General features: G+C 39.3%; 1 protein-coding gene across 1 annotated transcript in view; it reads right to left on the bottom strand.

Annotated features, from left to right (window-relative positions):
- Positions 1-3,249: 3,249 nt before the first annotated feature.
- Positions 3,250-14,794, bottom strand: part of LOC139727583 (ATP-binding cassette sub-family C member 5-like) — a 51,453-nt gene continuing 39,908 nt past the window's right edge. Inside the window, exons 18-27 of the mRNA XM_071638564.1 lie at positions 14,578-14,707; positions 13,513-13,795; positions 12,646-12,832; positions 11,833-11,919; positions 10,856-11,045; positions 9,970-10,129; positions 7,282-7,360; positions 5,714-5,827; positions 4,893-5,057; positions 3,250-3,387 (exon numbers count right to left, since the gene is read on the bottom strand). Coding sequence (XP_071494665.1) covers positions 3,250-3,387; positions 4,893-5,057; positions 5,714-5,827; positions 7,282-7,360; positions 9,970-10,129; positions 10,856-11,045; positions 11,833-11,919; positions 12,646-12,832; positions 13,513-13,795; positions 14,578-14,707 — 1,533 coding nt within the window. The remainder of the gene's footprint in view (positions 3,388-4,892; positions 5,058-5,713; positions 5,828-7,281; positions 7,361-9,969; positions 10,130-10,855; positions 11,046-11,832; positions 11,920-12,645; positions 12,833-13,512; positions 13,796-14,577; positions 14,708-14,794) is intronic.

Raw genomic sequence — 14,794 nt, 5'->3', positions numbered from 1 at the left:
CTTTATTATTTGACACATTATCATAAATGGCAAATATTGTGATGCCATATTGCAACTTACCCTAAATTTTCCCACGAATAAAAAAACAAGAGTTCATGTGTATAAAAAAAAAAAATAAGATGACACGAAAATCAAGCACAACTTTTGACACACATAAAGACTTTTGAGTTCTTCTGGCACCTGGCACATTAACCTGTGTCTTAAAAAAGGGTATAGTTAATGAATTGAATCTATGTACACGACTGTAATGCATATTGACATGCAAACAACATACAAATACACATATGCACACACTCACACACACAAGCATGCCCACATAAAAATACCCCCCTCCTCACACACACACACACACCAATGTACAGACACAAAATCAGCACCATAGCTCTTTAAAAAAAAAAGATATATCATTTCCAACGAAAATCACTGTATAAAATAAATCTTAATTTCACACATTTTGCTTTTCTCCTACATGAAGAATCATATCATGTAATTAAGGCCAGAATAAATCTCCAATTCCATCTAGTTTGACTTTGCTTGCCATATAGACAGTACTTCACTCAATTAACTCATGTGCGTAGATATGCAACACACGGTGGGGCCTGTCATATATTGGTCATGATTATGCAACTGAATGGATGAATACTCAAGTGATATTGGTCATTTCTTTTTTTCAAGGTGTATCTACAGACTTTGGCTAAATTTACCAGAATTTGTAAAGAATTAAGAGCCATTATCAGTATAAGATTTTACATTTCTTTGAGGGACATGTAAATGGCAACATAGTTTATTTGTGTCTGTTTATTAATTACAGGGAAAAGTGCTCACCACAAATTCATCCATTTATATCACAATTACCACAAGGTGTAATCATATGTTACAGCAAAACTCATAACACATATCCCACTGTACATAATTTTAACATAATTTCACAATTTAGTCTTCACTTAAGTATCTTTCTCTCCTACAAGGCACAAGGTGAGAAATTACTTATGAAGTGTAACAAACGTAACATGTGGTGTAAGTATCAAGAATATTATCAGAAATAATTACTACTTAGTGCATACTCTTTTAGGGGGATTGCACTATGTATGTGAATGCATTCACAGGCGTGGCATCATGACATTGCTCTGACAATAACTTAAGCCTCTTTATCATCACCAACCTTAACACACAGCCGATGTGTCTCTCCAACTAACACATTACAATCTTCAATGATTAGACACACTGTTTAACATCGTGGTGCCTCATTTCAAACAAATCAGTATACTTTGCCGATTCAGCCAAGTAATGATGTTCACATATACAAAAGAGGAAACAATTAAGCATAAATAGCTTTGGAGTTTGTACATACATATGTACCACCAGTACCATGGCATCTTTGTGGTAAACTTCAGATGCTCATGAACTTTCTGAAGCATTTTGAATTCATTTTGCTTTTTCACAGCTTCATTTCAATGCAATATCACAGACAGTGGTAGTGTGTAGAACCATTTACAAATTTTGTACCTCAGATTTTTCTTTTGTTTTCAAACTACATCCATTGTGAAACAAGACCTTTCACTAGGGTTGTTTCAGCAACCTGAGGAACACAAAGTGCATTTTTTTTTCACACATGAAAGTAAATGACATTATTCCACCTATTCCTTTCTATTGCTAGCACCTTACATGTACAACTAAAAGAAGTGCATGCTTTGTATTGTACTGGAAAAACAATATCAAAACAGCCAGCCTTAAAAAAGAAAGAGAAAAAGATTAAAATTATCTAGGCAAGCTTGAAAGTAAGTGTACAGTATAGTACAATTTATGATACACTGTCACTTTAAGGATTGGCAAAGACCCTGTTTCCCTGAATAAGTTTCTAAATCACTTTGCACGGTATGATTACTGAAAGAATGAAAGAGATCTAAAAACTGTTCACCAGTTCTTCATGCTACACTTTCCATCTGAGATGCTTGGATACATACACTCCATTGTGCACACATCTTGCTTAGAGCATGAGTCAAAACTATTAATCTCTGCCCTGTTTCATAAAGCTATTCGTAAAGTTATGCACAACTTTTACGAATGACTTTAATATGGCAAGCCAAGTGGGTTTCCTAATCATTGCTTATTTCTATAATTAAAGCGGAAATTTGCAGATAATGATTATTCTGACATGTTATCACACATTTTCAGTTGAAAGTGTATTTTTGCCCCAATACAGATGAAATATTGACATACAGTCGTACTTTGATAAAACGTAAGGAAAAAAAGATTTGCACACATTTTGGCACTTCATATTCCAGTCGTTCTTGAAGTCATGCGTAACTTTATGAACTGCTTTATGAAACAGGGCCCTCAGAACGGACAATGACTCCTTGTCATTCTAAAACCATCCCATTCACAATGAGATGATACTGGGCACACAGAGAGTTGATAAACATCGGCAAGTTGTGAGAACATGATCTTACCGCTTCAGCACCACATAGCAGATGATTACAAATTTAGGAGTAAATATGGTCTGGGATCATGTTTGACAGGAACATGGACCATTTGTGCAGTTACCCTGATCTTTTGACAAAGAATAAAGAAAGGCAAGTGTGCAGTTACCACAGGCTTTGAGGCAGCAAGCCTAAATTTCTCCCTGGTCCTTTTGTCATGATATACTGTATTGTACATACTCCATACTAGGCCTACATAGTATAATATACATGTAGGTCCTGTGGCACTGAGTTACCATGTAGTCCATATTCAAGCAATACATAGTATTGAATACATGGGACTAAGCAGCATACACCAATCTGTATCATTTAAAAAACTCTCCACCTGCTGACCAGAAGCCGTCAATCAAGGTAAAATGCAATGAACACATTTGCAATGCAGCATCTGCAAAGAATGGGGAGGGGAAAGTGTGTCGTAAATCATTTTTAAAATGACAACTGGAGGATCTGTACACAGAAATCAAACAGATTACTATTTGCCACATGCAACCAGGGTCCCATTTCAAAAACTTATCAGTGACAACTGCCACATTTCTGTGACAAATTTGTTCTTAGCCAATCAGATGCAAGGAGTTCAGTAGCTTATAACAACTATGACAACTTGTCACAGATAACAAGTTTTATGAAACGGGGCCCCGGATGGCTAGAAATATTCTTCCAGTTTTTGTGTCTCTTTGCAGACACCTTAGAAAACGTTGGCCATAGATCACGCTGGATGGAGTGATTGGAGGAGAAGAAAACTAGGGTGGGGCATTTTCCACTCCTCTCGTTAGCTGGGGATCTGGAGCTGGTTGGTGGAGCCAAACACTTCGGCCAGCTCCTTCTGGGCGCCAACTGCCTCCATCATGGACTTGAAGATGGACGTCTGCTTGGACATCAGGGCTGCTGGACGGTCAAACTCCACAATCTGGGGTTTGCAGAAAAAAACAACAATAATAAATCAGGTGGATGTATACCTCAGAGATATACAGCTCCTACATACATACACATGTACTTTCATAAAATGTCTATTCATCACTACACCTGTACCTATCTAGCATGATGAAACATTCACTGTATCAGAAGGCTAGAGAGAAGACAGAGACCAAAAAAAAAAAAAAGGCAGACAGATTTCTTGCAGATACAGTATCAACATGGATGTAGACAGTTGAAAGGATAATAGTTCTATTTGGCAGTGAGACATGGGTGACATGACAGATACATGCTATGATAACAAGATGGTAAATTAAATCAATTTGATGAAATCAATCTGTATGCACTATTCTATGAGATGATAAAATGGCAAATTAAATGTACAGGATGAAATCAAAGAAAGGTGTCTTTCAAACTAAAAAAAAAAACCAAACAACCCAACTAATTATTTCTCTTTGTCTGATTACACTGGATGTAACATTACTGCCACTATATTCAAATGACAATCTATCTACAACTGTATATGTATCAATATATGTACCTATAGAAACAAATCTACAGAAGATATGAAGTTTGCGGATACTCTAAATTGTCGCAACTTTCTTCCAAACTGTCTGAATTCACCTAAAGTGTATCAGTGAACAAAATATTAAGGAAGATTTATTAGTAGTTTACCAGAGAAAACTTTTGAGACCAAGACACCATCACCTTATCTGATTTGCATATTTAGTTGCTAGGAGTACTGTAAAACCAGAAATGTTTCCGGGCATCTTAATTTCTCAGATTTCATGAGAGCCAAAATTCACAAAATTAAAGTGCAAGCAAAAGTTCTTTAGTGATAACATGGAAGATTGAAGATTCAATATTGGTCTGATCTTTGGTTCAATTTTGATGAAACCTCTACCGTTGTGCTTGTTTCTTTTTTCTCAGTCTACTAAAACCGATATGAAGATGGCATGGAATTGCCATTTAAGCATCCCATTGGATGGCAACATTAGCCGCCATCACACTAAGCAAAGCTATTGCATACATAGTTTACTTCCCGACAATTTACAGAAGTGTCAGCACGAGGTCACACTACCAACAAAACTACGCAATACGTTGTAGTTTCAGTGATACAAAACTACACACTACACATGGTCTCCTCTTATATAACAAATGGAAATGCACAACAGCATGCAAAAGAATACGCACAAAGCATGAACAACATGAAATTAATCTAATCATGTGAAAAACTTCTTGAAGTTTTCAGCCGCATGTGGTCACAATACACAAAAGTTCGCGTAGTTTCGCAAGAGGTGAGAACTCCCAAAGTGCATGAAGAAAGTTTCCTGAGAAGTTTTGCACATAGAAGTTTGTGGTCACACTGCACAAATTACCACAAAGCAAAATACGAGGTAGTGAAACAGTGCATACAAAGTAGTTTTGTGTAGTGTGACCACGGCTATTGTGACACTTTGCTGCTGTGGGAAGCAGGAACGGGAACCCACGAAGACGCACCTTGCCATTATCCATGACCATGATGCGGTGCGAGTCGACGATGGTGTTGAGCCGGTGGGCGATGGTCAGCATGGTGCAGTCACGGAAAGCCTCCCGGATCGTGGCCTGGATCAGCGAGTCCGTCTCGCTGTCGATGGCGGCTGTGGCCTCGTCGAGGAACAGGATCTGCGGTAGAACACAGACAAGTCGAGGTGATGGCAATGTTTGGTGCCTTGATGTACTCAAAATAAGTGTGATTTTGTTTCTTTATTTTTTTGTATAACCACAAATAACCTTCTTAACATTTTTGTAATTCTATTAAAGGTACTGTTTACCATTGGGAGCAGTGACTTAAAAATTTTCGAGCTATCACATTTGATGCATATGTGTTGGTCAGTTGTATCACAAGACATCCTACCATATAACAATTTTGCAATTAAGCCTAAAATATAAGGAGATATCACAATTTTTCTCAATAAACCATAACTGGACATGTTTTTTTTCTTGAAACAATTTTATTGTAACTATTGTTCACATTTTGTATATTTAACAATAAAAACATTGATTATACCGATTAACATTTCTACATTGAGTGTTTCTATCACTCACTCCCATTTTAGAACTATTTCGAAGCACTAAAGCTGGGTTTTTGTTTCATCTTCAAATGGTAAATTATGCCTTTAACTAGTGAAAGATCACCTTGGAGTAAAGTACATCACTTGAAACAAACGCAGCATAGAGATGAAGGCAACTAATGCCAATACAAGATTCATAATCATTTATTTTTTCCCACTAGTCAAACATAACTCAAAGACTGGTGAACTGTTCCCTTCTCTCCTCACCTTGCTGTTCCTGAGCAGTGCTCTTGCCATGCAGATGAGCTGCCTCTCCCCCACTGAGAAATTCTCACCATTCTCCACTACTGGGGCCATCAGCTGCTGGTCTAATCTGCTAATCTGTCAGAAGAGACGAACAACGCATTGTATGGAAAGTCTGTCAATATTTTCAAACATCATCATATTCATTGCTTGGGAGAGAATCTTTTGTATTTTTCTTGGGGGTGGAGAGGGAAAGAGGGGGTCATTGAGCAACATGTCAAGATCAACATATTACTATTGAAGGCACCTATTCTTTATTGTCAAGCAGTTTTAGTCTGTAGAGTGAAGGGGGCAATTCATGGTAAGCTTTTGAACACTGTAGCAAGGGTGAAATACAATGTATGTAGTATATATTCATTGGTATCCCCACACTACATGTAAATAGATATTCATTAGTGGAAAAATGAGCAAAGAAAATGGGATTCCATCAGGATTTCATCGCAGGAATCCCTTTTTCTTCGCTCAATTTTCCACGAATAAATTACATTCATTTCTGGTCGGTTTTCCTTTGTTTCCATTCATCAAATAGATATTTATTGAAAGACGCAAACATATACAGTTTCACGCAGGAATATATGTCTGGAGAAATATATTTTCACTGAAATTTGTGAGCTTATAGAGATCCGGTATTGTGGAAATATCATGGAGTGGAAGGCAGTGAATGAATTGGGCCACCCATGAATCCCCACACTAACAGGTCAATAACCCATTGAAGGTGGAATGATTTTGGTACAACACGCATTTAAAGGACAAGTCCACCTTCATATACATAAGGATTGAGAAAATGCAGCAATATTAGTGGAACACATCAGTGAAAGTTTGAGGGAAATTGGACAATCCGTTCAAAAGTTACGAATATTTTAAGTATCTGCGCAGTCACTGCTGGAAGAGAAGACTACTACAGTGTATGATGTCACATGCGTACAACAATATAAGGAAAATAAAAAGAGAATTTCACAAAACTTTACTTTTTGAATAAAGTGCACATTTCTTGGACTTGCTACTGACGTATGTTAAGGGTAATATTATTCCCCCTGCCTTCTGAAAGAGAGAAGTCGAGTGTTCTTTTGTTATGCGAGAAAAATGGAAATATGTTGAATTTTCTTTATTATTTCTTTATATCGTTGTACTCATGTGACATCACAAGCTATAGTAGTCTTTTAATCCAGCCGTGACTGAGCAGAAACTTCAAAAATTCATAACTTTTTAACGGATTGTCCGATTTTGCTCAAACTCTCACTGATGTGTTCTACTACTATTGCTGCATTCACTCAACCCACATGTCTATAAAGGTGAATTTGTCCTTTAACATAGACACTTGGACTCGGGACTGTCCTCAATGGGTTAAGATTCAGATGATGACAGTTTGACTGATATGAGATCGGCGATGAGAAAATTTAGACAGCTTGAATGTTTGCAAGTAATCTGCCATGGCATGCTGTTCAAAGTAGGCATTTTGATGGATGCATGGTTTTGTCGATGAGTTACTTGATACGTTGACCTTTAACCCAGGAAGTATTAGAGAGACTCACTGTATTCTTCATGTGTGTTCTCTCCAGCGCCATCCATACCTCCTCGTCTGTGCGTTCATTGAATGGGTCCAGGTTGTACCTGTGGATGGACAAAACTAGAAATCATCTCTCTGTTGGAGTGTTCTGTGGCATGCAGCTTCCAAGTAAGGGAATGTATCTATTAAAAGCAGACAGTTGTTAGCACTTTCAACATAAAGAATTGTGCATGTTTTTATTGTTACCACTGTAAAATGTAATTGCTTAGAATTACTACTGCTTTTGCTTACTACTACTATTACCACTGCTACTGCTACTGCTACTCCTATTCCTACTACTACTACTACTACTTCTACTACTATAATTACCTCCGCCAAGGGAGGAGGTTATGTTTTCGTTACCGTTGGTTTGCTTGTTTGTGCAAAATAACTCAAAAAGTAGTTAACGGATTTGGATGAAACTTACAGGAAAGGTTGAGAATGACACAAGTAACAAACGACTATATTTTGGTAGTGATCCGACAATTTTTGGGGAATTTACGAAGTATTTTTTATATTTTGACAGGTAGGGTCAATGAACTTGGGAGTTCAAGCTGCGCATTTTTGAGGTTTTCACACGGTGCACTAAAGTGTATGCTCCAGTTTCTGCAGCTGGGCAAGGCGCGCCACGCAGCTGAGGGTTTATGACGTAACAAAGGCTTCTATATTGGGAAATCGGGCGATTTTTCAGCTTGTATACTTATGGGTGTGGAAATCACTGATCTCTATGGAAGAGCCCAAAGAGCTTTTCCCAGTGGTGGAGAGGAAAAAAATCTCTTTGGGAAGAGCAAGATCATCGGTGGAAAGTAGCTGCTTGGCGGACGTCTGCACTCTCAGAGCGCTTTTCTAGTTTATATCATATTTTGGATTTTAAAAAATGTATCCTCTCATGATTGGTTGAAAGAGCTTCATGTGATTATAAGTATTTTCAGCTATGTCAAAATGTTGGCATGCTTGACACTTCATGGTGTACTATTTGCAAAATGACATCATTTCATATGATGACATTTTCCAAATACTATTTGTGAAATGATGTCACAAAGTAATTCTGACATCGCATGCTACTTCCTACCGTCACTCTGTGAAATGTAATAATTTCTAAATAAAAAACAATTCTGACATCACAAAGCAATACTGACATCACACACTTCCTCACACTGTCACTCTGTGAAATGTAAATATTTCTAACAAAACAACTGTGACATCACAAGACAATTCTGACTATGTGCACTGCATTGCATGGTCAGTGTAAGATATCCCTCCACATCGTATCCACCACATATCCCTAACCTTCTTTTGTTTACATTTTTGATCAAAAAGAAACAAATATGTTCTGCCTAATTTAAAATTTTTGCTTTAAAGCTATGAGCCTTGGTAACTCCAAAAGTACTATTGACTTCAGGGTGCAAAGGCAAATTACATGTATACAATGTATTTGTGTTGCTACCACTATTACATGTGCAGTTGTACTAAGACTTTTATCATTCATCCTACCACTACTACCACAGCTACTTCTACTACTATCACTGCTATCACTACTACCACTACTACCACTACTACCATCACTACCACCACTACTACCACTACTACCACTACTACTACTACTACCACTACAACCATCACTACCACCACTACCACCACTACTACCACTACCACCACTACCACCACTACTACCACTACTACCACTACTACCACTACCATCACTACCATCACTACCACCACTACTACCACTACCACCACTACCACCACTACTACCACTACTACCACTACTACTACTACTACCACTACAACCATCACTACCACCACTACCACCACTACTACCACTACCACCACTACCACCACTACCACCACTACTACCACTACTACCACTACTACCACTACCATCACTACCATCACTACCACCACTACTACCACTACCACCACTACCACCACTACTACCACTACTACCACTACTACCACTACCATCACTACCACCACTACTACCACTACCATCACTACCACCACTACCATCACTACCACCACTCCCACCACTACTACCACTACTACCACTACCATCACTACCACCACTACTACCACTACTACCACTACTACTACTACTACCACTACAACCATCACTACCACCACTACTACCACTACTACCACTGCAACCATCACTACCACCACTACTACCACTACTACCACTACTACCATCACTACCACCACTACTACCACTACTACCACTACTACTACTACTACCACTACAACCATCACTACCACCACTACTACCACTACTACCACTACTACCACCACTACCACCACTACTACCACTACTACCATCACTAGCACCACTACTACCACTACAACCATCACTACCACCACTACCACCACTACCACCACTACTACCACTACTACCACTACTACCACTACAACCATCACTACCACCACTACCACCACTACTACCACTACCACCACTACCACCACTACCACCACTTCCACCACTAGTACCATCACTACCACCACTACTACCACTACTACCACTACTACCACTACCACCACTACAACCATCACTACCACCACTACCACCACTACTACCACTACTACCACTACTACCACTACTACCACTACTACCACTACTACCACTACTACCATTACTACCACCACTCCCACCACTACTACTACTACAAGTTTGTACTACCTGACAGTTCCGACAAAGAGCACAGGATCCTGTGGGATGATGGAAATCTTGGAGCGCACGTCCCTCAGCCCCATAACGCCGATGTCCAGCTGGTCGATGGTGATGCTGCCTCCGGCCACTTCGGCAAGGCGGAACAGGGCGACGCCCAGCGACGATTTGCCTGTAACGGATGGGTGAGAGTAAAGAAAACAGTGTTGGGAGATGGTAGCACCCACTGATAAGTCTTCAATTCAGTTTTTGGCACGAACCATGGTTTCTAAGCCATTTGACTACGAAACAATTCATTGCCAATCAGTATGAATACCTCCCAAAAAAATTTGATAAGTTTCGCACATCAGTTCGCAGAATATTCATTCTATTCATCAATTCATTTACACAAAGGTGCCTGAAAAATCCCATTGCCTGAATTTAAAAAGGTACATTAAATCTAGTCCCTGGATGTGGAAAATTTCCATAGTATAAATGTGTGTGTGGCATATTGCGTATTACAAGCGAACAGACATCCAATAATGAAAGCATACTGACATGTAAGTACATTTACGGACTACATTTAAAACATGGATTTGGTTTAAACTAACTGTGAATTTGGACCATTGGATCTACAATTCGTACATCAATCACAACTCTGAGAATGGTTCTAGAGTCAGAATAGAGTCCAATGGCTACATTGTATGTCTTAATCTTAAGGATTAGTATAGTGCTTCATATAAAGAGTTTGTGAATATCACAGTCTGTCATATCACTGCAGTAAGTCGTTTGACTGATTTTGCACAATTTTACGATATTTCCTTCATTTGCTTGAATCAAGATGACTTCCTTCAAGAAGACTTGCTTTGTTGAGAAAAAAATCCTGTTTCAAATCATTGCACAAAATGTTTCCCCGCACCTGAACCAGTCCTCCCGACAATGCCGATCTTCTCCCTGGGGCGGATGATAAAGGTGACCCCCTTCAGCACCAGTGGCAGGTTGTCACGGTAACGCATCTTGACCTGGCGGAAGACGATGCGTCCGTGCTCGGGCCACTTTGCGGGCGGCTCCTTGTCCTTAATGGTGGGTGGAGCTTCCCTCGGTAGGTTCTATAGTAAGAAGATTTAAGAGCACGATAAGGATTAAGGTTTTATGGTGAGAAGATTAGGATTAGGATTAAGATTAAGGGTAAGACTAAGCAGTATGCATGTCCTGGTAACGTTTATCTCCTTACTGCACTCCTAAAGCATTTAGGAGGGTGGAATCAAAACAGTCAAATCAAATCAAAGGAGTCACAGGGAAAGAGAAACAAATTTAGCAAAGAAGATGTGTTCATCTTTGAGAATATGTTTTAATATCATCAATTTTGTTATCATCATTTTGGCTGTCATTGTAACCACTGCTGTTAAGGTGATCGAGACCATTTCAATAATCATTATCACCATCATCATCTTTATTTCTATTACTAAATGTCATCAATTTTTGTCATTGTCATCTTTGTCATCATTTTTACAAAATGAATATTTTGTACTGTCAAGAACATAATTACTGCATGTCATCATCTATATCATGATCTTTAATATCATTGTCACCATCGTCAAACTGTAAAACCATAATCATTTGCAACATGAAACTATCGCGAATTGGAACTGACAGCCTTTTGAGTGGCTTGAAACTTGCATGAATAAAACACCATATGGTACTACATTGTGTAGACAAAAACTTTCGCGTATATTTTACTTTCACTAATCACTGTGTCTCGTCAAATTTGCATTATCACTTTTTCTGGTAATCAGTACAAATGAAAATTCTGAAAGTCCATCGATTCATCTTTTATGCTCACGACATTACAGACAGGGTGACAAATATGACAATTGTAACAATGCCTTCACTTACTGTATAGTCGATGATTCTTTGTACAGATGTGAATCTCGCTTCAACTTCAGCTGCTAACCTCATGGTGAACTGGAATATACCAAGGACCTGTTGACGTGAGCCAAAGTAAAGAAATCTTTAAAATCTCAACCATCCACAACATTCTCAGGTACATTATTGACCACAACAGGAAAATGCCTATTTCAGTTTAAATCATTAAAACAAGTATGCAGCACATGAATGACATTATTCAGTCTACTTCAAAGTGTCTTTGATAATACTGGACTCAATTATCCTTTTCTAAGGAATCATACAAAAAGAAAAACAATGACAATGTAGTCAAGGCTTAGACATGATTGTACATGCTTCGGTTCTCTAAATCTCTCAATTTCAGAGTCAGGTCTGACTGGATATTGACAGAGAGGCTTGAAGCTTTAGAGTCATGCCACATCTAACAGCATAAGGCTAAACTTCACCTGTAAATAGTAGAGAGTTGCACTGCAGGGTTTAGCATCTTGTAAAATGAGGCGTGCCTTGATAACTTGAGAGTAGAGAGATAAGTTCTAGCTCTATAAAAGTAGAGAGCCAGTTCTAGCTCTGCAATAGCAGAGTAACTCTCCACGGGCAGATCCAGGAATTCCATAAAGGAGAGGCACCTTTACAAAATTATAAGGGGGCACACGCACCCCCATTTTTTCTTTTTATTTCTTTTGTTTTAACAAAATATAAAGGGGGGAGCACGCCTGGTGCGCCCTCCTCTGGATCCGCTACTGCTCTCTGTAGCTCTTTGAAAATAGATATAGGCCTAGAGAGTTATAAAGTTGAGTCTCTTGCCTGCATGGTGAAAGTGATGGCAAGGCCGGCCAGACCGGGTGGCGTCTTGCCGTGGGTCAGTACAATGGACAATGCAGTGACCACTCCCAGGCACACGGTCATGATGTCGAAGCGGGTGGCCAGCCACCTATTGGCCATCATGAAGAGCATCAGGGGGACGCTGTGGGCATCCAGCTGACGGTCAAACCTGGAGTGGACGTCAGCAAACCAACGTTTCAAGCAATGATGCAAACTTGCAACATTGTCTCCATAATATGGTCACTAAATTCTTTGCAAGCTCTGAAATGTCTGTACAAATTTCACTGAAGAGATGTACATGTACAGTGCACTCCTGCTGTAACAAAGTCCTTGGGACTGGTGATTTTCATTCATTAATATCAAAATTTCATTATAGCAAAACAGTGAACTACATAAAGTCATAAAGATGAAAATCTTGGGACCTGAATTTTTAGTTAGCTGTAAGGAGAATTTTGTTATAACAGTTTTTGCTATAACAGGAGTGCAATGTATCTGAGCTGGCAATGGGGCACTCCTTAGCAGAAATTTCTTTACCTCCTACAATGAGAGTATGCTTTTAATCTGTTTTTGCAGTTTTGATTAGCATCCTTTCCTTGTTTTAAGCTTTGATATTAAAGAGATAATTTACTCCTAAATGACATAGTAGTCACATATGTCGTAAAAATGATTGAGAAAGTTAAAATATATGAGACAAGGGGCTTTCAAGTCCCTACAGGAAACTGCAACAATCAAGCCAGTATCTAGGACCTTAACAACTTGACCAAATGCATTTAACCATAAAGGGGCAATAGACGGAACTAAAGAATGAACCAAGCGATGGTTCACCAGCAGTAAAGCCATAAGTCTCACTTTGCGATAAACTCCTCCTTCTTGCCGTAGGCGTGCACCGTGGAGAGGCTGTTCATGCTGCTGGTGACGTGGGAGAACCACGGCGAGCGCAGCGTGTTGTCCAGCATCTTGATGCCGCGCAGCCCCGGCCGGTAGAAGCGGTTGAGGAAACCAAAGACGGTGAGCATGGCTGTGATGGCGATGAGGAACCAGGGGAAGATGTAGATGATGGTGCAGATGTTGAAGAACATGAACGTGCCGTTCTGGATCAGCGACTCCATCACGAACGGGAGCCGGATGTCGGCTGGTTACAGGGGCAACAAGTTTGGAGAGAGAAGTAGGGGGCATCCAAATAAAGAGATGCCATGTTGAGATAAATGTGGCATCCTATATCAAATGCTATTACCTTTTGTACACTTCAGCGGATATTTAATAAGGACTAGTTCTGGGAAATGTCTATTTGATTTCGCTGCCTTGCAATATGTTATTCAATGAAATCACGATATAGGATGGCATGTACATTTACATCCTCAATCCCCATCCAACAGTCAAACTTGATAGCGATTCAGATCAAAAAGGTCTGCAAGTTGAATGTCTATGTGTTCGGACACTACAATGAAATCTGTGTTTCCAGGAGAGGAAGTTCTTAATTACCATGAAAACATGGCATACTCAATGGTCATTGATCAAATCAACCCAAAATATCTACCCATGCTGAAAAGTAAGCAAGTTAACAAATTTGGATAAAAAGTGGAAGACAAAACACAAGATTATGTGAAGAGAGGAAAATGAATGCACAGTGGTTAAAAACCTTTCAATTGTTCTCTTATAGCTTCTGTTTCATGTACTATTTACGCCATAAATTTAGCGAGTTCATTTTTCGTGAATTGGGACTTACCAAGAATTTTGTGAGTGGTTGAATTCGCGATCATAGAGAACAGTAATGGAACAGAGGTATGTACGCATGCACGTCGCATTCAGGTCAGGATCAGAGTCAATTCTTTTGCAAATTGTTCAATTCACAAATAGCACCCCACTCACGAAATTAGCGAAATATATGCCATATACAGTAATCGCTTCTCTTACCTTCGTCTAAATCTTTGGAGAATCTGTTGAGAATCTGACCGGACGGCGTCGTGTCGAAGAACGACATTGGAGTGTGGATGACGTTGACGAAGACACTGTTATGAATCCTGGATGCTGCCCTCAATGTCGTCTGTAAGGCACCATTTGAGATAATTGCATGTGCAGATCACAATATGTAATGATAACTGCAGCTTACAGGGTTCCCTCCCTCAAAGCC

The sequence above is a fragment of the Diadema antillarum genome, unplaced genomic scaffold (assembly GCF_040938485.1).
Source record: "Diadema antillarum isolate AM-2024a unplaced genomic scaffold, OU_Dant_1.0 seq00000136_RagTag, whole genome shotgun sequence".
Taxonomy (NCBI): Eukaryota; Metazoa; Echinodermata; class Echinoidea; order Diadematoida; family Diadematidae; genus Diadema; species Diadema antillarum.
Note: the sequence above shows the minus strand (reverse complement) of the source record. Positions and strands in the feature narration are given on the sequence as shown.